Raw genomic sequence first — 27,046 nt, forward strand, 5'->3', positions numbered from 1 at the left:
AATGCCTAGCATCAGTAATTGCATATTGCAGACGAGGAATACAAATTTATCCATATCTGGACGACTGCCTGATCCAAGTGGACAGCAAGGACATTCTATTACAGCATCTGGCTTTTGTAACACAGGTGCTCAGTTGCCTAGGGTACACAGTAAACAAAAAGAAGTCAAAACTAATACCCTCGCAACAGATAACATTCCTGGGTGCCAGCTTAAATACAATGGCCCAGATGGCTTACCTCACACCAGACAAACAAAAACAATTGACTCAATACTTCAAAAATATAGCAACTTTTACCCAGCTCACTGCAAGGAAAATCCTGCAGGCATTGGGGTTCATGGCATCATGCATTCAACTAATCCCATATGCAAAGCTGCATATGAGAAAATTACAATGGTACCTGAAAAGTGTATGGTCTCAACACCACAGGCACAGCCTCAAAACAAATATACCTATCATTCCCTGCCTTCAAAAAGAGTTCCTATGGTGGGCTCAAGCATGTCAAACAAACAAGGGTCTTCCTTTCGTCTTACTTACAGCAAACCAAACCATGACAACAGATTCTTCAGACTACGCCTGGGGAGCACACATGGCAGGACAGTGCATACAGGGCAAATGGTCTGCAAAACAAATGCATCTTCACATCAACCAAAAGGAGATGCTAGCTGTGCAAAATGCACTGACAGCCTTCAAGGACCTCTTGCATCCAGGACAACTTCTAATAAGGACAGACAACACCACAGTTATGTGGTACATAAACAAACAGGGAGGAACCCTTTATGCAGACGGGCTATGACCTTATGGAACACAACTTTGACCTACCAAGTACAACTACAAGCACAATTCCTGCCAGGAAAGGAAAACATATTGGCAGATGAATTAAGCAGAAATATGGCAGGCCCTCATGAGTGGACACTACACCCACAAGTATTTTCAAGGATAACTCAAAGATGGGGATGTCCAGACATAGATCTATTTGCCTCCCCAACAATTGCCAATTACAAAAATTCTGCACAAGGACTTATCACTCCCTAGCCTGGAAAGTGGACACTCTATCATTCAGTTGGACAACACTGACAAGTCTGTGCCTTCCCTCCACTACCTCTATTGACCAAGGTATTATTGAAGGCCAGATCAAAGAGACCACAAATGATCCTAATTGCTCCGGACTGGCCACGCCAGCACTGGTACCCTTTACTAAGGAACTTGACTCACAGCCCTCCATGGATCTTACCTCAATTCCCACTACTGTTGACTCAGAAAAACTATCAAACCCATCACAGCCAGCTCAGAACTTTAAATTTAGCTGCATGGAGAATTCCTTAAATTATCAATCAACCCTTCTCTCAAAGGACATCCTGAATGTAATTATGGAGGCCAGGAGACCCAGCACCAGGAAGACTTACTCAGACAAATGGAAAAGATTTTGTGCATGGCACCAGGCTAAAGGTCAAAATCCTTGGATACCAAACATTCCTCACATACTGCAATACCTAACTGAGATGCTACACAAAGGCCTTTCCTTCTCCTCCATTAAGATCCATGCTTCAGCCATTTCAGCTCAATATAATACGGATCCCCCAATTTTCTCACACCCTTTACTTAGGCAGTTTCTCAGAGGGGCTAAGAATATAAGACCCCCCAGAAAACCACCAACACCAACTTGGGACCTGAACTTCGTTTTAGAAAAGTTAACACTACCTCCTTTCTAACCAGCATTCTCAGCAGAACTACAATACTTGTCTTGGAAAACAGCCTTGTTACTGGCAATTACCTCAGCACACAGGGTCTCAGAACTACAGGCACTTATCATTTTCCATCAGGACAGAGTCTCTTTACGAACGAACCCTACCTTCATGCCCAAGGTAGTATCCAGTGTGGCTTTGAATCAGACCATTCAATTACCCACCTTTTATCCTAACCCACAGAATAAAGGAGAAAGGCTCCTTCACTCTTTGGACATTCACAGACAGCTGCGTTACTATTTAGATAAGACAAAGATCTTCAGAAAAACTGACCAGCTCTTTGTATCATATGCTACAGGTTCACAAGGAAAGGCTATTTCAAAACAGACCATCTCCAAATGGATATCACATTGTATCCGCTTTTGCTACTCGCACCATGGGAAGGCAGTGCCTGTCAATATTAGATCCCATTCTACCAGGGCTACTGCAACCTCAGCAGCCTTTCTCAGAGGGGTTCCAACCAAGGACATTCTGGAGGCAGCTACTTGGAGTTCAATGCACACCTTTACCAAGCACTACCACCTTCCCTTATACTCAAAAACCAGAGCTGTTTTGCCACGGCAGTTCTGCAGGGCATCCTAGCATCACCTAACCCAGTTTAGTACCAGCCACCCTTCCATAGCTTTGGGATTCTACCAAAGTGTGATGACTGCAGCAGTATAGCACGATGGACATAGTACAGTTTTGTACCTACCATAAATGTAGATGTTCGAGTGGTTATACTGCTGCAGTCCAGGTTATCCTCCCTCCATCCCCTCTACATACCAGGGTGTTAGTTACAACTCCATGTACATCAATGTATTGGATGCATGTCTATATGGTGTATTTGCTAACAGCTAGTACTATTGCTTATCTACTAAGGTATTGTTGCATAGCTATTGTATTGCCTTCCTAGTTGGGGGCACCTGACATCTGGGGCAAGAAAAACTGAAGAAAATGGCGTCGGCTGTCTCTCTTATACCCCTGTCGCACTGACATCAGGGAAGAGGCGACGACAACAGACGCCGGACCAGGACTTTGGGATTCGGCCGACTGCGGGACCACCTGACGACAGGATAACCCAAGTGTGATGACTGCAGCAGTATAACCACTCGAACATCTACATTTATGGTAGGTACAAAACTGTACTATATGCATACTCCACACAGAAGGCGCTCCAGCCGAGAATCGAATGGGAGAACCTCTTGCTGTGAGGTGACAACGCTACCGCTGCACCACCGCGGCTTAGGCAGAAGTTAGACCTAAACTTTACAAAAGATGTCTGACTTTTTCATCAATTGCCTTCATAGTTCGAAGCATTTTTTTTCAGCTTGACCTTTTGAATACAGTGAAACTCCCATTTCTCTTAAAACCTTATTGAAGTGTGCACTTACATACTGTAAACTGCTACCCAGACTGTGCCTTGCAAATCAGAGGTGTAACTAGTGGGGGAAGGAGATTGTTGTCCCAGGTAGAAGCTGTTAAAGGACATGATCTGCAGGTACTGATTGTGCAGGAGTGCAGTACTGGCATTGATTTATGAAGTCGTGGCAATATTACAGCTTCACGAGTGAATGCCAACACCGCATTTACAGCTGTGCTGAAGATCTTAGTATGAGCTGTGTGTGCATGTGCTATAGTAACAATAACAAGATACTTCTTACAAGTAAAGCAAGCTGATTGCTTCAGTTGTGGGAGCAGAGAAGATTTTATTTTGCCCTTCTCAAGTTTGAGCGGAAGTGGTGCCACTTTGAGGATCTCCACAGGAAGGTTGTGTTGCAAATAGTGCTTTCAAATTACAACTTAACTGCCTTAAAACTTTGTGAAACTTTGAATAGTTAACCATGTCAAGTGGATATTCTCTTATTGGAAAACAGTTTTACTTACTTTCGACCTTGATCTTCATGAAACTGAGTTATGGCATCATTGGCTCTTGTGATATGATTTAACACAGCTTACAGTTAGTCATAACTTGTTATAGGCTCTTAGGTGGTAAACTAGGCATGCAGTCCTGGAGAACATTAGGGATTTCAGCCCAAATTCCCAATTGCCCTGAAGTACTGTCTGATTAAGTGAGTTGCTCAAGGTCACACAGTAAGCAAATGAAGGCTGAGGGAATCATACCCTGTACCATACAAAGTAGCTTGTTAACAGTTCATAGCATTAACCCTCTACTATAACTGACAGCTGTATTTGAACTGACATACCTGACAACACAAGTAATTATTTACACATGACTAGTTCCAAAGTAGACTTTTGTGTATTCTCTTCATTATTTATTTTCTGAACAGATTTGAACCTATTAGTGTCTGCTTTGAACAACAAACCTTGCTTCTGTAGTTTATTGCCTCTTGATTGAATTTTAATGCTAAATTTCTCTCCGAATCCCATTTTTGTTCCTGCTGTTGCCAACTATTCATGGATACTTCTAGGGTCCTAATCCCGTGACTTTTCTCATTACTTCTCTGCAACTCAACTTTTTTTGTCATTGACAATTGCAAGTTGACCAGGTTAACTTCCATTTTTAGATACATGTTTTGATGTCCAGAGTTGTAATGCAGTCAGGTCTTATATCTATTATGAAAACATTTTTTTGTAAACTGCATGGTGCCTTATGCATTAAACTGGTTAATATTTGGTTTTATGGAGTATGGTAGCTCAGAGATGTGATCTTGCCTCCCTACTCCATTGTCCTGGATTCAGTCATGACCCTTCAGTTATCTGTATGGAGTTTTCATTGTTTCTACTTGCTGTTTTGAATCTTCCTTAAGTGCTTTTTTCCCCGTGTTTTAAAAAATACTAGTTGTGATATGTTAGATGTATGTGTGTGCTTTATATCCACTAATACCCTGCAATGGCTCGCTTTGGTGAATGTAACTTGAATGTCTTTTCTGTAAATGTACTGATATAATTTGTAAGGGCTCTAAACAGTTGCATTTCCATTTTGAATATGAGCACATCTTTCTGGACAATCAGTATATACTCTTGTACAGCATGCAGTGGTTTCTTTTCTTGGAAACTGCACCAGTATCATTCAGAATGGCATCAGTTTCTATTCTAGCTGATATATTCACATAAAAGTATTTCAGTGAAGGTGCTGTCCTGAGTTATCCTCTTAAAACTGGTATCTTCCTCCTAACTTTGGTGCCGTGCTACAGCTTATTTAAGTAATTTCCATTCTGGCACAGCTACTTTAAGCAGATTTGGAATGAATTTTGAAACATACTGTAGTGTACCTAAACAAATCTTTGTGCTTGTTTATTCTTTGGTAATTGTAACTGTAAGGCACTTCTGATCTTCTCACTGTCTGTGTTCAGGCCTTCTGAAATTAAAACATAACCCATGTAGGTCATCTCTCTATCTTTGGTTTCACGTTTTCCCATTTTGTTTACACTTCTTGTACTAGTCAGTAAGACCACCATTCATCTTGTGTTGTTCTATGGTCACACCCCAAAGCATTGGGAGCTCTCTGAAATACTTCAGTTCCTGTGAAAATGCCAAATGGAAGTCTAAGGAAGCTGCATGTTCCTTTAGGATGTTAAATATACACAGTTTGGAAAATTTCTGATCTATCTTGATTTCCTGAAAGCCCTCAGTCACAGAAAAATACTTTGCATTTGACAAGCTTTCTCCAAGCCTTTTGGGTTTCTAATACCACAATGGGAATGGACCTCATTCCTAAGTCAAAGTATGATTAAAGTTCATCAAATTAGTATTGTTTCAGTCTTTGTTATTCAAAAGTACGCTTTGCAGCACCCTCATTGTGCCCAGAATTATTGACTTCTGCAATTCACCCATAGTTGCATGTATTTCTAGCGTATCTAAATACATCTAAATTATTTTTTGAGACCCATTGCTCCTAATACTATTGGAACTGCCTGGGCATCCTTCTTCCACATTGCCCTCATTTCTGCCTGCAAATCCTGGTATTTTGAGTTTGTGTCTATCTGTACATAAGACATTATAATGACTGTGTGTATCAATTTCAGTGATCAGTGCTACTTTTGTCTTCTTTTCATGGACTACTATATCTGGTTTTCTCCCAACTATTTTTTGAATTGTTGGTAATGGGTGATCCCATATGATATAAACTTTTCTTTTAACACCTTTATTGAGTTATGACTTGTGACATAGGAAAATTTACATTTATACAAAAGTAATCAAACTGTATTAACAAATTAACAAACATAGTACTTCACATATATTGCTATATATCATATAACCTAAGCAACATTACATAAATTATTCAGTTCCTGCCCCCTTTTTTTAAACAAGAAACATCTTTATTAAACTATCACTTGCGACATGAGCAATCATACATTTATATAAATGAAAACAAACCACACCAAGACAATACTAGTTGCAAGCATTTTACATCAAAACCATACTGACACACACCAGTTGCAAACATTGTACATCACTTATAATCTACCCAATCATTTTCAGTCAGACATTACATAGCTGATTATTTAAGTCCTGCCTTCTTTTAAACTTCATTCCTCCCCTTTATATATTGTTCCCATAATTTCCATTTTTTCTTATGTAGTTTGCTTCTACGCTTTTCTAAAGATCTCGATTCCAGTTGTTTTATCTCTGTTACTATATTCACTATTTCTTATATACTTGGTTGAGATTTTGACTTCCATTTTCCAGTAATTGCTTTTTTGGCAGCCGCCATAATTAGACATGGCAGGGCCTTACCATGTCTAGCCAATTCTGATTCTGTACCATAGATCAGAAAAATTATTTCCCTCATCACATCAGTCTACCCACCCAGTACCTATGACAGTGCATCCCATAAGGAATCCTTAAGGTCTGCCAACCCACTGCACTTCCAGAAAATATGTTCCCAAATACCTGTTCTTCCACATCACACCTCCAACATTTGCTGTCTACCTGAGGAAAAATACTCTGGGGCCTACTTGGGGTATAGAAATATCTATGTAAATATTTCCAAGCAAAAAATCCTAAATATTCTAGATTTTCTTGCATATTTGGAAGATTGTTTGTGAATTGCTTATCCAGTCTCTCTTCCCAATCCTTTCTAACGTCCTCTGATTGATTCTTATATTTGTCATGCAATATTTAATATGCTGTACTAATTATTCCTTTTTTAATGGCAGCTTTTGTTCTAGATTATACTACTTTTAAACTTTTGTTTTAGGACCCCCCCCATTTCTTTCTCTTTGCCTGTACTCTGATATCAATCCGTGATAATGAAGGCAGTCTCTAACCTGCAGTCCAAATAAGTTCTTGGCCTTGTTTCATTCTGTTACCTTTCTCTAGTTATTTGCTCCCAATACCTTGGTTCATTTGCCAATTTTCTACAATAAAGTCCAGTCCCCTGTTTATATCCCTAATTGCAGTCATCCCTGAAGGATGAATCTTACTCCATTCCCATGTTGGCTTAGTTGTTATATTTTCTGCTACTTTATGGATATAGTATTCTGTATGATTAATGTTGTCCTCCTTATAGGCCTGCATCCAAAATCCCAGTCTCTCATTGTTTCTTGAGCTTCCCCCCTGTTTCAAAATCATCCTTTTCCACTTTGAATTAGTTTTCTGCTTGTGCTATGTATTGGAGTCTTAACTGTGTAGCTCTGAAATACCCCTTCAAATTGGGTAATCTCAATCCACCCTGTTCTACTGGAAAAATAGGTTCATAGGTTGGTACTGAGCTATCTGCCCGAAGGCATATATTAGCCCAGCCATGTTGTGTGGTATTCACCGCCCCTTTAGTAGTTCCTAGACCCTTGTACTAACAGCTAGTACCCTTGGCCCCTATCTAGTAGTGCTGTTGGTGTGATCCCCGGTGTGAACTTTGTTACCCATCCATTCATCAAGGTTCCTCTTGAAGAGTGATAGTGAGGGGCTCTGTCTTATGTAGATCGGGACCCTGTTCTATAGTAAGGGAAGTCTCTGCTAAGGGAATCTGTCCCTCCAACATGTTCTATTCATTGTTGTGTTGAGGTTTATATCCCTAGAGCGTGTTGCTCGAGTAGATTTGGTTTTGCTAAGATGGAGCATATTCAACAATTCTGGGTTGGAAATGGCTCTGTACGTTAGATAGAGATCGCCCCTGAGAAACCGGCATGCAACAGAGAACAGTCTTAGCTTTTTCAATTGTGCTGCATAGGGCAACTGTTTGAGGCCAGTAATCCTCTTGGTTAGGTACCTCTGTGGTCTCTCCAGCTGCTGGAGATGTCTAGCCAGGTACATTCCAATTGGTACATTGTACTCAATAATGGGTCTGATGAGGGAAGAGTAGAGGGGCACCATTACATCCTTAGATCTTGATGCGAACCCTTTCATGATCAGATGGGTCACATAGAAGGATTTTCTAACCACTTTGGCAACATGGTTATCAAAGGAAAGCTGACTATCTACTTGGGTCCCTAGATCCCTTATTTCTTCTTCAGATTTCAGGGGATTACCTCCTATGTTGTAGTTTGCGGGCACTCTGTTTTTTCCAATGGGGATTACTACGCATTTTTTTGCATTTAGCTTGAGACCATGACTTTGACACCATGCATCAGTCTCATTTAGGCCCTTCTGGAGGATCTCCATGTCGGTCGGAGATTCTATTATAGCACCCAGTTTGCAGTCATCTGCAAACTTAATCAGCCACAGCCCTTCTGTGCTTGCCTGTACTTCTGAGAAGTACATGCCAAACAGGAGGCGGCCCCAGGACAGAGCCCTGAGGCACACCACTCGTTACTGGTCTGGATTTGGACATAGATCCCGCTACTCTTACTTTATGGGATCTGTCTGAGAGCCAGTTTGCGATCCATCTTGTGACGTAAGGGTTTATGGCCAGGCTGGTGAACTTCTCAATAATACCTGAATGGGGAATGGTGTCAAATTCTTTAGCAAGGTCAAGGTAAGCCGTGTGCACCTCCTTTCCCTTAACTATAGCCTGAGTAATTGTCTCAAAGAAATCTACCAGGTTCAGGAGGCATGATCTGCCCTTGACGAAGCCGAACTGTGTGGGGTCCAGCGACTGGAGGTTTCTTATCCCACTTGACTCTTGCTGTCTTCCCCTCCCAGATAAAGTCCTTCAGCCCTTAATTAATTGCTATCTACAGCTTCTCCTTTGGATGATAAAAATATGCCTGATGTATAAGACTAAAGGGACTAAAAACATATTAAGTGTTTTATATTTTACTACCCATATCCGTATAACAAAGCTTCCATTTTTGTCAGTTTTTCTATTATCTTTTTACTCTCTTCCTGCTTATCCTTAGCTGCCACAACAGAATCATTTTTAATCCATACTCCTAAATAGTTCATTTTATCATGTCCCAGTAAATACAGATATTGCTGAACCAGTTTGTGTGTGGGTACATAATTTACTGCTATTGCCTTTCTTTTTAGCTTCATTAATTTTACATCCCAAAAAGATATGAAACTGTCTCAAAATGATCCACAACACTGTAATGTCTCTTTCTGGTTTTGTGAGGTATAAAATAATATTGTCTGCAAATAGAGCCAGCTTTTCTTGACTACCATACCAATTATATCCTTGAATTTCTGAGTCCCTTATTTTATTTGCCAGTGGTTCCAAATAAAACGCAAATAACAAAGGGGAAAGCGGGCACTCCTGTCTAGTTCCTCTGCTCAAGCAGAAATTTATGAGTGAGGACTCCACCCACTTTAATTAGCACCTCTAATCCCTCATATGTCCGCCTAATCAGCCTTATAATTTTTTCAGGAAATGCAAATACTTTCATTGCCGTGCTCATGAAGTCCCAGCTTACTCTAGCAAATGCTTTCTCTGCATCAGTACCCACCAACAGTAATGGTATTTTCATATATTCTGCTTCCCTCTGGATCATCAGTGCTCTGTTAATGTCAAATGTTTGCCTCCCCTCCATGAAACCACATTAATCCATATCTGTCAAATTTGTCATTACTTTTGTCATTCTTTTAGCCATTAGTCATAAACAGCATATAATCATGGTTTAGTGTTGAAATGGGCCTATATGAAGCTGGACCTGATGGATCTTTACTCTCTTTAGGTATTACAGCTACCACTGCTTTCTTCCAGGATGTTGGTACTTCTCCTCTTAAAATACTGTTAAACAAAATCTTCAAGATCTTTCATTTTTTTCCCTCCTAGCTCCCAAACTTCTACAGGAATACCTTCTATTCCTGGGGACTTCCCTGTAAATTGGTTATACATCATCATTTTTATCTCATCTCCTCCTATCCTGTTAGTAATTGAGCCTCATCTCCCTTTAACCTTGGCATATTTAATTTTTCCATAAACCTTTCCATTTGTATCTTTTCCTGATTTCCATACTTTTGTTTATACAGACTTTTATATAATTTCTGAAATATTACTGATACCTGTACAGGATTTAGTGTTACCATCCTTGATATCTGCTCCCTAAGCTTGGTGACAGCTTTCTAGTTTCTCTTGCCTGAGTCATTGTGCTGAATGTTTGTGCGCTACTGTTAACAAAAACAGTTGTCAAACAGCAACCTTTCTAAACTCATACATATTATTGAGGCTATCACTTATTTTTTGCTTAGCAGTCTGCAGTTGCTCCTCTTGTTGTGTGAGATGCCCCATATTCGGCAATACTTGTTAGTCCCTCTGAATGCTTCTTGTTACTTCTTAACCACACCTGCCTTTCTTTTATTTCCATTCTGTTGTTAAACTCCACCTTTTATTTTAGCCCACTCCAGAGCTATATTTTCAGAAGAAATTTCTGTCCTAATAGGTCTTGAAAAATCTCCAATTGCCCTTTCCTTAAATTCCTCTCTTTTCAACAGGTGGGAAAGCGCCATGTCTCATTTTTATTTCATTACGTTGTGTTTTTATTTTAGTTATTATTGCTGCATGATCTGAAATAGTTATTGGGTGTCTATCAAGACCTTAAATTAAATCCACATGTTCCTGTGAAATGCAGATTTTGCCTATCCTATCCTGCCTTTTATATCTTGGGGAAGAATATGTAAATTCACATCTTCCATGCCAAATATTTTCGAAGATTTCTTCAAAAAACTACCCTCCTTTGTTATACTTTCCATTCTTAGCCCCCCAGTCACATCTTCACTGTTGTAAATCACATTCCAGTCCCCACCTGTAAGTAATATTCCTTGCTGAAAACTGATTATTTTGCCCAGAATTTTCTTAAGTTCCATTATAGCAGTTTTAGTTGGAATAAAATGTGTGCCAGTGTAATCTTACTCCCTTTCCAGTAACCTCTTAGCACTACAAAGCTGCCATCATTATTTTATTTGTCCTCTTCTATCGCTATTGGAGCTCTTCTTGTGATTAATATAAGTACTTCTCTTTTCCTTTGTCCTAGGTATTCCACTGAATAACCATCCTGAAAACCTTTCTTTATCAAACTCACTTGTTTAATTCTTTCAGTGTGTTTCCTCTAACATAGCTGTTTGCACTGTACATTTTTAATATAGTTCACTACTCTTTTCTTTTTTGTATTTATCTGTGAGACCATTGATATTTAAAGACATTGCAGTATCATTGTATTAACATGTTATTATTCCCACCTTTTATGTGTAACACCTTTTTTGTTAAATGTTTAGTTCTAGCTTTTGTTACATTTATACATTGTTTCACAGGTTGAACTTTTATACATCTGTTTCTTGTCTTATCCATTTGATCCTATATCACATCTTACAAAACTTTTTGTTTTATTGAAAGCCCTCAAAGAAACACACACACACACACTCCCAGTACCCCTTTAAAGCCTATAAACTTAATACTAATGCACAAAACTATGTATATCTTCAAATATTGAAGTTTTACCCTCCTAATAGGATCAAAAGTCCCACACTGGCAGCCACCCTCAGGCTTGAGTTAGCCTAAAAGAAAGCTTAATCATGCTAACAAGCATGGTGTAGTGCAGCCTGTGCTTCTAAGTGCTAATTGGTTTTGTCTTTTCTTTATTGCTCTCTGAGCTGGAAAAAACCCTGAATGCTTTCACAAAACATAATCACCTAGCCAATTTCTTTTTACCTTTTTTTTCTTGAGCTGGTCGCTGTCCACCAGACTGTAGCCAGTTTCTCATCATCAGATTGTCTCCATGGAGACATGAGTACCAGACAGCCAGTTTTTCTCTGTCAGATTGTTTTCATGGAAACATTAAGACCACCTGGAGAATTACTACTGAACATACATGTATTTGCTAGAAAAAAGCCTCATAATATTCAATGCTCTTTTTCATTTACTTGTTCTCTTAAAACTTGTTACTAAATCAATCTAAGGTCCTAAATCCACTCATTTCCCCCATGAAAGAGTGAGAAAAAGCACACTGAGTTTTCTTTTGTCATGCTTTTGTAACCAGGCTTTTTTTTTTTTTTTTTTTTTTTACATTGCATTGCCTACATTTCATAAAATTAAACAAGAAGGAAAAAAAGAAAAGTAAAACAGCAGGACCTGTGTACAGTCCCCATTACAATTATAACTAATAAAACGTAACTTTATAGCATGTAAAGAAAACCACACACCATAAAAATAGTACTATTTAAGGAAAAAAAATCTTTACTTAGTTAACTTTCAACTTCCTCTTCCCCAAAGCACTTTTTTGAACATTAATGACATGAAGTAGGGCAATATGCTTTAGAGTCCCCTACAAGCGCAACAGATTCTGAAAAAGACCAATGTTTCCAGATTTTCTGTCATATTTGACTAATATAATTATTGCATTGTAATCCCACATTGTTACTGGTTTATTACTGTTCATCTCCGAAATCCTGTGTCTGCTTCATTTTCAATGTACTCTCAATTCTTCTAGCCAGCTCTCGTGCTCCCTTACTTCTCTTCACCATTTTCTGTTGAAAAATGTGAAGAGGTATCACAGGTCTTTCTGTGGTCTTTATTACCAGAAAAACAAGAAGCTTTTTGTTGGACGAAATATTGTACTTCATAAAAAAATGTTGTACCTGCAGGGAAAAATACCTTGAAGACAAGTGGGTACAGCAGTTTGAATCTCACACCTGCATCTCGACATTCCCTGAATAGTGGGATAAATTTACCCTCCTGTCTGGTGTGCATTTAGTAATCAATCACTCTGTTATCTCCCACTTTTAGGACTTGGTCCTCCTTCCGCAGTTTTGCCAGAATCAACTCCTTCTATTGGTAGGATTGCATCTTTACTATTAAAGGTCTGGATTGCTTTCTTATAGCTAGGTTTGGAGCATACACACAATGTGCTTTTTCAATTAACATCTCATGCTGTGCAATACCAGTCCAGTTGCTTATTTGTTCTATCATAAAATGAATGTAGTCTGTGTCTTCCAGCTTTTCTAGTATATCCGAAAATCTCAGGTTTTTGCCACGTGCTCTGTCCTTTAATTGTATTATTTTTGAAACATCTCTTCCTGAGCAGTCCCCTATTCAGCCAGCCTTTTCTTCATTTCAACCTCTGATTTTATAGCTTTATCACGTCATCTGAAAATCTGTTTAAAGCTTCTTCCATTTTTTCTAGCCTTTTGTTGTTTGTGTTGATATATTCCATCAGTTATTTATTTTAAGCAGGTCTGTGTGCAGTTGTTCATAGGTTGATACTAAGCTGTTGGCCCTAGGGCCTACAAGCCTAGCCATAACAATTTCCTGGCTATTTCTTTCCACAGTGTTTACTTCCCTGGACCCCTGTCTAGCAGGCCGACTGACGTGGTCCCCGGGGTGAATTTCCTATCGCCCATCCAATCATCAAGGTTCCTTTTGAAGTGGGCCAAAGAGGCTCTCTGCTTGACATGTATTGGCAGTCTGTTCCAAAGTCTGGGGAGTCTCTGTGTCAGGAACTTATCCCTCCAGCATGCTTTGTTCATTGTGATGACAAGGTTTAGATCCTGTAGCGTGTTTGAGGGATTGGGATTTCTTTAAGTGTAGCATGCCCAACAGCTCTAGGTTTGACATGGCCTTGTATGTTAAGCAGAGACCGCCTCTGAGTCTTGTATCTTCCTGTAGGTTACTGGAAGTAATGTCTGGAGGTCGCATTGCTTTTTGCTGAACAGCTGCAGATCTTTCCTCAGTCATTATTTCTTCCTCACTTTTTGTAGCTGGCTTTTTTCCAGGTCTTCTGTGTTTCTTTATTCCTGGCATCCAGGATGTGCACTCACTAGCCAGTTACTGAAATGTACCCATAAACACAAGTCTACTGGCCGCCTCTACTGAGTTTGTTTTCACACTGGGAGAGCAAGAATTAAGCTGTTACTCAGTGTGGAGCCAGCTTGGAAGTCACCATGTGATATAAACACATTTTCTATAATGCTTTGTGGCTCCTGTTTCCACTGCTTCTTAGCTAATTCAGTATTGTAATGTTTGTGTAATCCCCAATGCAACAGTCTTGCCACATTGTTATGCCTTTCAGTATACAGGACGTCTGCCATTAGAGTTTCACACCCAGCAACAAGATGTGCAGCTGTTTCCAATTATGTTTTACAAAACCTGCATTTGTCTGTTTCTCCCACATGTTTAATGGACTCTGTAAACCATCATATAAATAGTCCACTGCCCTGGACCACCATTAATGCACAGATCATGATCAAGATGAGGTTATTCTTGGAATTTTCTGTACTTGCAGCTATAGTTATGCCTTTTCCACATGTCTTGCCTTCTCATCTGCTCATTCACCTCTTATTCTTTCATCTGTTTTGTGGCATATTCAGTTGCTGCCTGATTTTTGTCCACTTCTGTAGTATGAAGTGGATAATTTTACCTCTACATATCCATATTTAAGATTTATGGAGCTTATGTGTATATGAAACATGTCAGGATTGACTCCAGGTGGCATAGATGTTATGACTGAAATTTCTGTTGCAGTATTCCAAACAAGTGGGTTATTACCACTGACGTCTGGCCAGGGTACCAAAGCCTAATCTTCTCTGGGTCATACATCTGACATGTGATCTCATCTTGCAAGTGTAGGGGTATATAAGCGGACTTATAAGCATAGATTCCCAGACTCTTGCTGCCAGCCAAAACGCAGGTTGCATATCCATCGGACTGATCATCATTTGATTGCTGGTACCATAGCTTCATTGAAGACAGACAAGTGTCCCGTTGGGGAAATGTTCCTTTACATACCTATTTTGTTGTGCTGTATCTGTATTTGATGTCATCTAGGAGTGGAAAGATAGTGTGGTAGGGAAATCCCACACAGTGATCTGAATACCCATCGTCTCTCTTGCCTAGTTGTGGAGCACAACTACAAGGCCTGTTTCATCTGCCACTCCTTTGTTCCAAATACTTTTCAATCCCTTTTGGCTGTACTTAACACTTTCTTGGAGACTCAACTTCTGAAGAGTTTGTCCTGCTCCAAGATAGCAGGCTCTCTCTTCCCCAGACATACCTCTATCCCTCAAGAAAAAAAATCAAAAGGCCCAGGCCAGATACTCTGTCTACCTTTTCCTGTTCCAAAACACCTGCTGAGGTTCTTGAATCCTCCTCTGTTGCCCTCCACTGAGACCTTGATGGAGGCCAGTATAAAGTCTAAGTGCCTTACGAATGAGGAATCTGCTCCCATACACATAGAAGAACTGTAGATCATAATCTCAGAGGGCCCTGAAGGCAGCCTACAAATTATATCTAGGAAAAAGATCCCTGCTAAGTTAATAGAGTACTTCAAGGATCTGAACCTTCCCAGTTTGTGCAGGAAGGTGTTGCACCAAAAAAAGAAATGACAAGAAACTAAGCATGTCTATTCTCCTCCCCCATCTAGGGAGAAGGAATGGATGAATTTTTCTCAAAGCTAGCTCAAGACCATTATGGACATGAAATCATCTTCGTTTTCTGCCCATCCTCCTCCTCCTACACCACATAAAATTCCTATGGATTCATCTTCTGAAGGGGAAGATGCCTCTGACTTGGCACATTCACTGGCATACCCCTCTCAAATATATACCTCTGCTCAAATAATTTCTGATGATGGAGTCCTATTTCCCCTGACTCTCCTGCTGAAAAAGCTTCATTTGGAGAGAGTGTTGTAAATATGATGAAACATTTTGAGTGGGAATCTAAATAGGTTTCAGAGGTGAAGAAAATATACTACTCCTATTTTTATTGTCAAAGTCATTGCCAAAGATTAGTTCCTCATCCACAGGAGTAACAAAGAGCTATTATCTAGACAAACAGAAGCTCTTCTATTGAGAGTGGAAGGTAGCAACTAATAAGGCTGTAAACTGTTGCATAGATGCAGAACAGCTCTTTGGATGACTCTAACGGTGTAGGATTTTTGAATCCTCAGCTCTCATGGACAATAGTATGACTAGTACAGTGCAGATTTTTTTTTGTTATGATGCTTAACGTAATGCACCTTGTGCAAAGAAAAAGTTTATAGATTTTTCAGAGAAAAAAATAGGCCTACAAAGTTAATACTATAGATATAGAATAAGTGAGCTATTGCCTTGTACTCTGTGTTATACACTCTTGAAGAGTATGGCAGGTGTCTGGTCTTTAGGGGATCAATTGTCTTTTGTCCTTTTTTTAAAGGATGCGTCAGGAACACACAATTCAAACTAACCATGAAAGAAGGCTCTGCTTGTGACATAGTATCTATTTGCATTATGGAATAGTTTGCCACTCCTGACTAAACAATTTGCATTTTACATCTACTTTTATGAAATTAATAGGCAATTCTATTAACTTTAAGGAATTAAAGTTTGGTTATGTCACACAAGCTTTCCCAAAAGCAGTTAATTAGCATGATATTCAAGCCTGTGAACCTACGTCTAGTTCTGAAGCATGAAGCACATTAGAAACATTTTTGTCTCCTAGATCCAGTTCCAAATTTTAAGTTTATTTTGTGTTATTTCCTTGTTTTCATTGTGTTTTAGTGTTTCACAGCTGCCTTCAGGTTTCATCAAAAAAAAAAAAGAGAGACTCCTGTGTTTCATCGTGCTTTGCATTAAACATGCATAGTAGTTATACTTCTCAGTAATTTCTGGCCTTATAGCGGATTCATAGCCCTCCACTACATTTAGTCTGTATGTTGTTCAAGGTTTTAAAGCTCCGGTAGCATTTGAGTTTAGAATTTTTAATAGGCTTGTCTGAGCAACTTACCACTTAATGCTGCTGTTTCTGTTTGCTGTAATTAAAAGTAGCTTATTTTGTGTTGCTGTTTCTGCCTTCTCACCCAGATATTCTGATTTGAAAAGGCATTATTTCTTTATTTTTGTGTATTTTCTTGGTATTTCATTGTTTTCCTTTTGTAAACTTCAGTCAGTCTTTCAGTAACATTTGACTGATTGCAATACTCTGGTCCCACAGTCAAAACTGTCTTAGGCTGCCTTGCACCCATAGGCGTAATGCTTTAGACCACAGATGAAGAGCAAAAAAATCTCCATAACTCCAATTGCAGAGCATTCACAACTTCAAGCTAGTCAGAAGTATTACTTGAACTGTCATGTCAGATTCTGTGAGATCATGACTCATGGCTCCCTGTAATTATTTACATACCTTCCAGTTTGTGCCACTCAGCTCGCCAGCTTAGCAAATGGCTTTTATGCATACATTATTGCTGTTTGATACGGTTTAATGTTAAACTTCGTAAATTGTAGCAAAGACCTAGAGGAGCCCATTGCTATGTCCTTATGATTACACCTACTACTCTCACTGGATGATCATTACCTTATTTGAATATAGTATTCCTCGCACCTCTTACAACTTGCAATTGATGTAGCTTGTGATGTCCCTTCTATGAGCCAGTGATCAAGGAGCCTCAATCCTCACCACTAACACCAGTGTGGGGAATGTTCACTGTAAGAAAAATAGACACGCAGTATTTTCAGATACAAGCCTCAGAACTAAGTACAATTTCCCTTAAGTGCCCAGAGGATGCCCAGTGCAGTCCTGGGGCTGGGCCAGGCCCCAAATAAGACTTCCCACTGATCACAATAGAGCTGAGTCCATAGCCAGGTGTTCCAAGCCAAGTCTTCCACCACCCTGTCTATTCAAAGTAGCTGTCTCACACACACACACACACACACACACACACACACACACACACCTGGGAAAGGCTGGCACAGCTCACCCGCTCTGCCACCTCGTTCCAGAGTATACGACAGATTTACTACCACTAGAATACCCAAAGCAAACCACTTTCTGGTTCTTACTAGGGTACCCAGTTACACTTAGTAAAATTAATACTTATACATATGATAGTATTTAAGCAGCAAGACTTTTAGGAATGTGGAGCCACAGTGCCACTAAAAAAATGCAAGTACTCTCAAAGGTTAAATATTGTCTATAAGACCAGCCACAATGAAAGGTTTAGATATATTGAATAATAAATACAAAAAATTTTAAATGCTGAATATCTATTTACAATAAACACAAGAGGTTCAAACACAGGAAATATAAAAAAAAAACCACCGCCGGTGGAAAGACTCAGACCAGACCAATACAGAAAAACATTTAGCTAATCTCACTATATTTTTCTAACTGACTGAAGGATTACTGTTCCCTACTTATTAAAGCAAGGCAAGATGAAACTGGATGAGTGTCCAAGATGAAAGTGGATGAGTGTCTTGTCTGGTCCAAAAAGAGAGTGGATAACCTTACATCTTTCACTAGTATACAAGTACAATTTCAGTGCTGGCTACAGAATGATATCACATCTGGTCACCTGACTCCGTGGTTCCTACACTTCCCCCTCACGAGAAACTGAGCCAGGATCTGGCACTAATGTCACAATACACACACAGAACTTTAGCTAATATTTATTACAGCATCTGGAAACTGTAAATCCATTCCGGCACTTCCACCCTTCCTGCAGAAACTAAGAAGCCATTCTCTGGTACCCCAGTATAGCAATTAGTTCACCACTGAGGACAACATAGCAGGATCCCAGCCCAAGCTTTTCACAGACATTGCGTCTCTGGCTGTATTCCGACCCCTGAGATAAAATCTTTATGGCCTAAACCAAGTAATTTAATTTCTAGCTATTTTTCTTAATGTTAGTTGTGCTTAACCCCCTCCCTTACAGGTCCTCTGTTAAAATATATGCATTTCATTTGTTACAATACAGTCTGACATACAGGTATCTTTCTTTTCTGTCCAACAGTACCCACTGTTGATGTATTTTTAGCACAAGTAACTTTACAAATGCATGTTTAACACAAACATCTGTACAAATCAGTTTGATAAATGACATATAATTATTTACAAAACCCCAGCTAGCAGTGCTGGCATATGTTACATAGGCAGTGCCCTACTCCCACTGGCCCAGCTGACACTACTTCACGTCATCACATAGCTACTTCATTCAATGCATCTTTTCTATGGCTCTGACATGACATTTACCAGTAATGCCTTACAGATTTCTAAAATGCGCTGATCAGAAGCAGAACATGAAGTGGAATGTTGTAAGCTGTTGCAAGCTGCTGTTTAAAATTGTCTTTGTAAGTTGCTATCAAGGCTACTTTCTTGTCTTCCCCTTTGACCTTTTCTGTTTGCCAGAAAACGTTTAAGTATTTTGTATTGCTAAGTAATTTTTACAGGTGTATCCAGAGTTAATCATCAGTAGAAGAAAATAACAGTTGAGCTGCCACTTACTTTAATATTTGAATTATGTTTAAGTGGCCAGTTGTAGAGTGTGGGTGGTTTTCAGGGACCATTTAATCTGCTTTAGTTCTGTTCTTTAATGAGAGGATAATTTGATTTTCCCCCATTTGTCTTTGCTACAGAGATACAACACACTTGGAAATAGAGCCATTCACACTCCTGGGAGTTTGCGCTGGACTTATTCCATATCCACACCATAACCAGTCCCCAAGGAACACATATCAGTGTGCTATGGGGAAGCAAGCTATGGGTAAGAATGAAAAAGTAAAACGTGTATTAAGTCGTACTGCTTTCTTTATAACTTTGTCATCATTCATTTTGTAAGTGTACACATCAGTTAGCCTTCTCTTCTACCTTGCTTACCTGATGTATTTTTCCATCTCCATGAAGCATGAATTGGTTACTATTAACTACTGCTGCTCTAGTTCACCTCATATTGCTCCCACCTTTTCACTGTCACTGCCTGTCTTGTAGATTCTTTTAACTCTTTTTTTTTTTTTTTTTTTTTTTGTTTTGTTTCTCCAAAGCAGTTAGCTGTGTATGTGGATCTGAATTGGCAAGCATAAAGGTCTAATCAAGTTTAAATTCTATTGGCTGCAAAAAAAAAAAAAAACGTAGAAAATGGAAATCAAGCCATGGCTGAAGGTACTGAATGTTGTAAATGAGACAAAAAATTGGAGGTGTGATCTTTAGAAAAGGGAAAACAAACTACATGGAAATATAGAATTAGTGGAAATAGTACACACAATATTGATGAGGGGGAGCAAAAATTTCAGAGAAAGTAGGACATGGGCAATTTGTGTAATGTTGGCAAGAAAGAGAATTATTATAAAAGAAAATATGTGCAATGCATTAAAAAATGTTTGCAGTGGTTTATGTTCTTTTACTGTATGAGCATTCATGTTATTACTCAATATGTGTGAAATTTAATATAGGCGTTAGACTCCTCAGAGAAAAACTTAATTTCAGGTTATTGTATCCTGCTTTTACTTAAGATCTCTCTTGTCAGACTAAAACCCTACATAGACCCTCAATAAGCACAAGATCTACTGAATCCACATCTTTTCTCTTTACCAGTTTAAGGTGACAAGGGAGCAAACTGGTAGTGAAAACAGCATTGAAAAGCTAACTATGGCTACTGCAAAGGAGAGATTTCCTTTGAATTCCTTTCCTGTTTTCAAAAGAAAATAACGGATGAAACAAAGGAGATAAATCTTTCTTAAAAAAAAAGTGGGTGATTTGATAAAACGGCACTGGGAACATTGATCTAGGAAGGTACTGGAAAAGACAGATGCTTATATAGAAAAAAAGTAATATGACCCAAATATGAGCTGCATTCTGAACGATGCCTTAAAACCATTGAAAGTTAAAAGTGCCAGTCAGTAAATAATTATGATTAATGTAAATGTAATAATGTAAGTAATATGTCTCTTATTTTCCTTAAATGAAATTTTATATCTAAATGAAAAGGGATAGAAAGTTATACTGCATACTGTGTCATGAAAGTTACTGTTTTCAAAACTGTTATTTTGCTTCTGATAAAGGTACTGTAGTACTGGGGAAAGAAGGCAAAAATATCAGTGAATGAAAGAGAACAAATGTTATGGGATGGAAACCAATTATCAGTATTGTTTAAATTTGAGTAATGCATGAAGTAGATTTAGGAATATATACAGTGTTAATGAAACAAGTATGTTCACTGAAAAAAGGCTAGATGTCAAGATTCACAAAAGTATCATGCTAGAAACATTGATTAAGGAAGCCTAGGGAAATGCATGAACATGGCTGTTTGGTTCATAGGTTGGTACTAGGCTATCGGCCCTAAGGCCAATGCAAGCCTAGCCATAACAATTCCCTGGAAATTTTTTCCCACAATATTTACTTCTCTGGGCCCCTGTCTAGCAGGGCGACTGACATGATCCCGGGGTGAATTTCCTATCTCCCATCCAATCATCAAGGTTCCTTTTGAAGAGGGCCAATGAGGTGCTCTGCTTGACATGTATGGGCAGTCTATTCCAGAGTATGGGGAGTCTCTGGGTCAGGTACCTATCCCCCAGCATGTTTTGTTCATTGTGATGATACGGTTTAAATCCCTGGAGCGTGTGGCTCTGAGGGATTGGGATTTCTTTAAGTGGAGCATGTCCAACAGCTCAGGGTTTGACATGGCCTTGTATGTTAAGCAGAGATTGCCTCTGAGTAGACAATATGCCACAGAGTATAGCTGGAGTTTTTTTAGATGGTCAGCATATGGCATCTGCTTTAGGCCTGTGATTCTTTTAGTGAGGTATTTCTGTGGTCTTTCCAGCTGTTGCAGATGTTTTGTGAGTTACATACCAAATGGGGCATTGTACTCTATAATGGGCCTAATGAAGGATGAGTACAGTGGGACAATGACCTCCTTTTTTCTGGATGAAAAGCCCTTGGTGATGAGGTGTGCCACATAGAAGGATTTCCTGACTGTTGTGACGATGTGGTTATCGAAAGTGAGACCACTGTCCACTTGTGTCCCTAAGTCTCTCATTACACTTTCGATGTTTAGTGTCCTGCCACCTATGTGGTAGTTCATGGATACATGTTTTTATCCAAAGGGGATAACTATACATTTCTTGGCATTAAGCTCGAGTCCATGGCTCTGGCACCAGGCATCTGTTTCTGTAAAGCCCTTTTGTAGAATATCCACATCATTTGGGGATTCAATAATGGCTCCCAGTTTGCAGTCATCTGCAAACTTTGTTAGCCAGAGTCCCTTAGTGTTGGCCTGTACTTCAGAGAAGTAGATGCCAAACAAGAGTGGTCCCAGGACTGAACCCTGAGGTACTCCACTTGTCACTTGTCTGGAGCTGGATTTGGAGTCAGCTACTTTTACAGTCTGGGTTCTGTCAATAAGCCAGTTGGCAACCCATTGAGTGACATAGGGATTTATGCCCAGCTTAGTAAGTTTATCTATGATTCCAGAGTGGGGGATGGTGTCGAAGGTCTTGGTGAGGTCCAGATAGGCTGTGTGGACCACCTTACCCTCGTCCACTGCTCTGGAGACCGATTTGAATAAGTCAGTCAGATTCAGGAGACAAGATCGGCCCTTCACAAACCCAAACTGGGGGTGGGGTCCAGTGTTTAAAGGTTGCTAATGTCTTTGTTTATAAGTTCCATGATAATGCATTCCATGCCCTTGCAGATCAGACTTGTCAGACTGATCCCAGGATCCAAGGCGGATTCTCCCTTGTGGAGCGGGATAACGGTAGCTGTGCGCCACTCAGCGGGCACGAAGCCTGAGGTGAGGCTATGATTAAACATGACACTTGGGTGGGGTGCCAGTTCATTTTGTAGCTCATGTAGTACACAGCCTGGGATGTCATCTGGTCCCATGGATGCTGTATTCTTAGCTTTGGAGAGTGCTGTGTCTACCTGGTGCCAGTTCGTTTTGTAGTTCATGTAGTACACAGCCTGGGATGTCATTTGGTCCCATGGATGCTGTATTCTTAGCTTTGGAGAGTGCTGTTTCTACCTGTGTGGCTGAGATTATCGGAATTTGACAGTCTTTTGGTATTGAGATGGGCCCTTTAGGGGGTAAGAGGAGGGTGAAGTTGGCACTAAATCGATCTGCCAGGATATTGGCAATATCCTTGGGATCAGTATATTTAATGCCATTCTGTTGTAGCTCAGAGCAGATGTGAGCATTGCCATTTAGATTCTTGACATAACTATAGAATGCCTTGTGGTTGTCTTTGGAATCTTTGGCAATTTTATTTTCGTAACTAGCTTTTGAGGATTTTATGAGGGGTCTCAGCTTCTTACTGAGGCTGGTGAGGGAGTTTTTTTTTGCATCCTGGGATTTTCCTCTTCTGCAACAGTTTCTTCCTTCTGTTGTATAGTTTGTTTATAGCAGGGGACCACCAGATTGGCTTCCTTTTTTTGGAGAAGAGCATATTGGTTCTATTTGAGATGGCACGATTCATGCACGAGTGGATGTGCTCGTACAGTGCCTTAGTGTAGGATGCTGCAGTCGAACTTCCAGATCCCGTCTGCGTGGATGTTGTGAAGTTTGTCACTTCTGACTTCAGTAGCATGAAGTTGGCTTTGGAGAAGTTTTTTAAGGAGGTTTCCTTATTGGGGGGTGGGATGTGGGTGTCAAGGGTGATTTGCTTATGGTCAGACCTGACCAATGAGGGGGTGACCACTGGTGTGGAGCATCTATCTCCCATGTTGGTAATGACCAGGTCTAGGATATTGGAGCCCCTGGTGGGACAATGGATTAGTTGATCCAGGGCATTGGAATTTATGAATTCCAAGAACCATTGGGAAAAGGAGTTGGTACCCGAGTAGTTTTCCCAATTAATGGGAGGGTAGTTGTAATCACCCAGTATTAGGGTGTTTGGTTATATCTTAATATTTTCCAGTATGTTTAGGAAGGTGTAGTGAGAATCTTTGGGTATGGTGGGGGATCTGTAGCAAGCTACAATTTGGATTGCAGTCTTACCTAGTGTTAGTTGCACCTGGAGAATTTTAGATGCATTGTGTTGGGCAACTAGCCTGGAGGTGTGAATATCCTTGGTGAATATGGACATTCCTCCACCTTTAGTGTTTCGGTTTTGTGGCCGAAAAGTGTAGTAAGAATTGTAGCCTGGTATTGCAGGGGTGCTCTCTGAAGCCTTGAACCAGGTCCCAGTCACTGCACAGATATTGATGTTCTCCATTTTTAGGAGTGCCTCGAGAGAGTGCATTTTGAGGTTTAGAATTACAATTTAAAAGATGCGCACTGGAAGATGTTTTAACGTGATTGTGAAAAGTAACTACCATTCAGAAAAAAATACCCCATCTGATTTTGTGTGTGGTTCGGTTGAAGTCACATTTATCAGACTTCAGAATGGGAGACTCTCTCAGTATGCAGACTAGCCCGTCTCCATCGCTGTTGGAATGTAACTTGCCTTCCTTGAAGAGCTGTGCTTGATTGTATGAGGGTGGAGTCTGTGTCCGGTTAATTGAGTTTAACCTTTCAAATGTAGCTACAGCATTTCAGATATCTAATAAAAGGTGAGGGAGGAATTTTAAAAGTGTGTCTTTGCAGGAATAAACAGCTTGTAGAAATGAAAATGAAAGAATGTAAGTAGACTGGCTATCTAGCAATACATGGATAGAGGGACAGTTTCAGAAATAAAATGCTGCAGGCAAGTGAAATAAACAGATCAGTGATGTGTGACAGCTGATGATCAGCAAAGACGGTCTTACTGGGATTCAGGTAGTAGTACCCTGCTACCCTTCTCTGGTAGTCTACCAACAGCTCAGTCCCTATCACTGCCCGTCTATGGGTGTGATGGACCAATCACCTGGTAGTATAGGGACTGCCTTATAAACCCACAGACAGAACTGTCTGTTTTCTAGTGCCATAGTAAGAGAAGCATCTCTTGGAAGACTGCTTCTTACTCTAGATCTCTTCAGCAGCCGAGCTCAGATAAGAAACCCTTGGGTTTTTATTTCTTGCCTGTACTTTTTCTATCAGTGCTTGAATAGTGTATCCTGGTGGTCTGACTATTCTTTTTTCCTGACTAGAATTATGGCATGTACTTGGGTTTTTACTTTGTCTGCACAGTATAACTCTTGTACTGTTAATTTTAAGTTGATTGTTGGTTTCTGGGGTATTCTAACCCTTCAGATAAGTTTTATGACCATCTGTGAATGTTTAGATGAGTTTCTGTACTAAGGCCATTTTACTTCAGTTTCTCTCATTGCCTTGTGCTTCAAGAGTCGCAAGTTAAATGTACCTATATTTTCTGTTGATTAAAGTTTCATTAGGCAGTTTGACAGGGAAACATACTGTTATTGCAGTTTTTCTCTGAGGTCCAGTATTTGTCAGCATAGAAGGAGATGGTCAATAGTCCACGCTGCTTTGCCCAGGATGGTCTGCACCTCTCCCCTCTAGGCTTTCAAATATTAGCTAAAACATTATCTTCCCTCATAGTGCCTTTTTTAGGCAATGCCACATAGAAAGTACTTCTGACATAGCAAATCAAAACTAAGATCATCTAAAGGTATGCTCAATGCTAGGAGCCTAAACAAAAAACGCCACTCCCTGGAAGCTCTCTCTACCCTAGAGAATGCTAATTTCTGTGCGGTCTCAGAGACGTGGTTTAAAGCCGCGGACAGCACACCAACAGTGCATGGTTATAATGCCTTCCATGTATTTAGACCAACTACTTCACAGGCAAAGACTAAAGGTGGAGGTCTCTCTATTTACATCAAAAATAAATATACTTCAGCTGGTCAAACAGGACAATGCACTTGGTAAACACAACTCCCTGGACCCAGATAGTCAATGCAAGATTCCTCAGATTTGTACCATTGATCACAAGACCAGGCCTATTGTACCTAGTATATATCCACACTGGAACAATATATGATGAGGCCAGGGGTAAAAAATACATCCTATATATAATATGTCCTATGCAGACCTCAGCTGGTGGCTATCTCCTACAGCTGTATATCTGTATCTTACAGGGAGATCTATAGGACTTATACAGGGCATCTGATGACCCTCACACCCCTCCTCTCCTATATCTCCAAGATCGTAGAAAACAAACAGTGCCTCCTAAACAAAACTTAAAAACCTAATATATAAAATAGCAGCTGCTGAGAGTGCTTGTCTAGTCTAGAGCACCCCCAAGAGGAACAGGAATCTGTCCCTCGGCCCCTGTGCCACAGATCCTCCCTAATCCAATTCAAGTGTGGGACAATGGAATGGAAATGATGGGGAAATCATCCTAAAGTTTGTCAAGTATGTCTGCCATGCCGAACGGTAACCTGTAATCAATGGTTCCATCTCCCAGGCCCATGCAGGTATCAGCCAGGAACAGAGAACGTATTCAGGATGCATGCTAGGAGTAGTAACGTTAGCTTGTTGTGGTTAGTCTGGTACCTACCTACCTATTTGACATGATTGAGATTGGGATTGATTGCACCTTTATTTGATTTGAAGTCATGATTTTAGCACTATTTTGTATGTTAAGCATTTCTGTCAAAATATTTTGATATTTATAGTTTATTTCTTGTCTGATATTTCATGGTGTTAATATTCATTTGGGACTAAAACTAGCCTTTTTTACAAGAATTTGGGGACTTTTGCACATATTTTGTGCTTTGAATTGTGCTACTGAAACTAATTTTATTTAGTGCAGTTTATCTTGCAGAAGTAGACTTTTTAGTTTGCTGTTTAGAGACAAAATAGTGGAATTTGTTCATTTTTTTGCTAGCTAACTGTGCAGCCATTATTTGGTATTGTTTTGCAAGTTTTTTGTTCCCTGATCTGGACTTGGATATGCCACCCTCCCCGCATCCACCCCTTGTGCACCTAAGAAATATTAAAGTAAATAAAGAAGCATGTCTAAGCCTATGCTTGTGACTCCTCAGTAGCCTTGGGCAGGCTGCCGGACCACTCAACTTCTTTTACCTCTAGGCCCCCTAGTGTAGTGTCTGGTGCAGGTGTGGGAGATCCAAACTGTATAATTGCAGGAGTAGTAAGGAGCACAGAATCTGTTGCCAGTGTTGATATCTGTCCCCCTGGGGGGGGGGGCTCTCAGTAGGGTAGTGAATACAAAAAGAATACCCACCGTGTTGCAGGGCAACAATCTGCATTTTTTCACCTAAGCTGGTGGTTATAGCTAGATCCATTATTCAGGACACTGTTTATGGAGTGCAAACCCAGGTTATGAGCAGCACCAGTGCTTCCACCCTCCGGAGGATCCTGATTTTGCAGTGGGTCCAGAAGTTGAGGTTTTGGAAGTGTCAGTGTCT

The 27,046-nt window shown here is 40.0% G+C and overlaps 1 protein-coding gene across 1 annotated transcript in view; it reads left to right on the top strand.

Annotated features, from left to right (window-relative positions):
* POLR3B (RNA polymerase III subunit B) overlaps window positions 1–27,046 on the top strand; it is a gene marked incomplete in the record, with an annotated part of 1,742,661 nt that overhangs the window by 996,403 nt on the left and 719,212 nt on the right. Inside the window, 1 exon segment of the mRNA XM_044088141.1 lies at window positions 19,384–19,511. Within this exon segment, the coding sequence (XP_043944076.1) occupies window positions 19,384–19,511 (128 nt within the window).

The sequence above is a fragment of the Protopterus annectens genome, chromosome 11.part0, assembly GCF_019279795.1.
Source record: "Protopterus annectens isolate FY-2018-M chromosome 11.part0, PAN1.0, whole genome shotgun sequence".
NCBI lineage: Eukaryota > Metazoa > Chordata > Ceratodontiformes > Protopteridae > Protopterus > Protopterus annectens.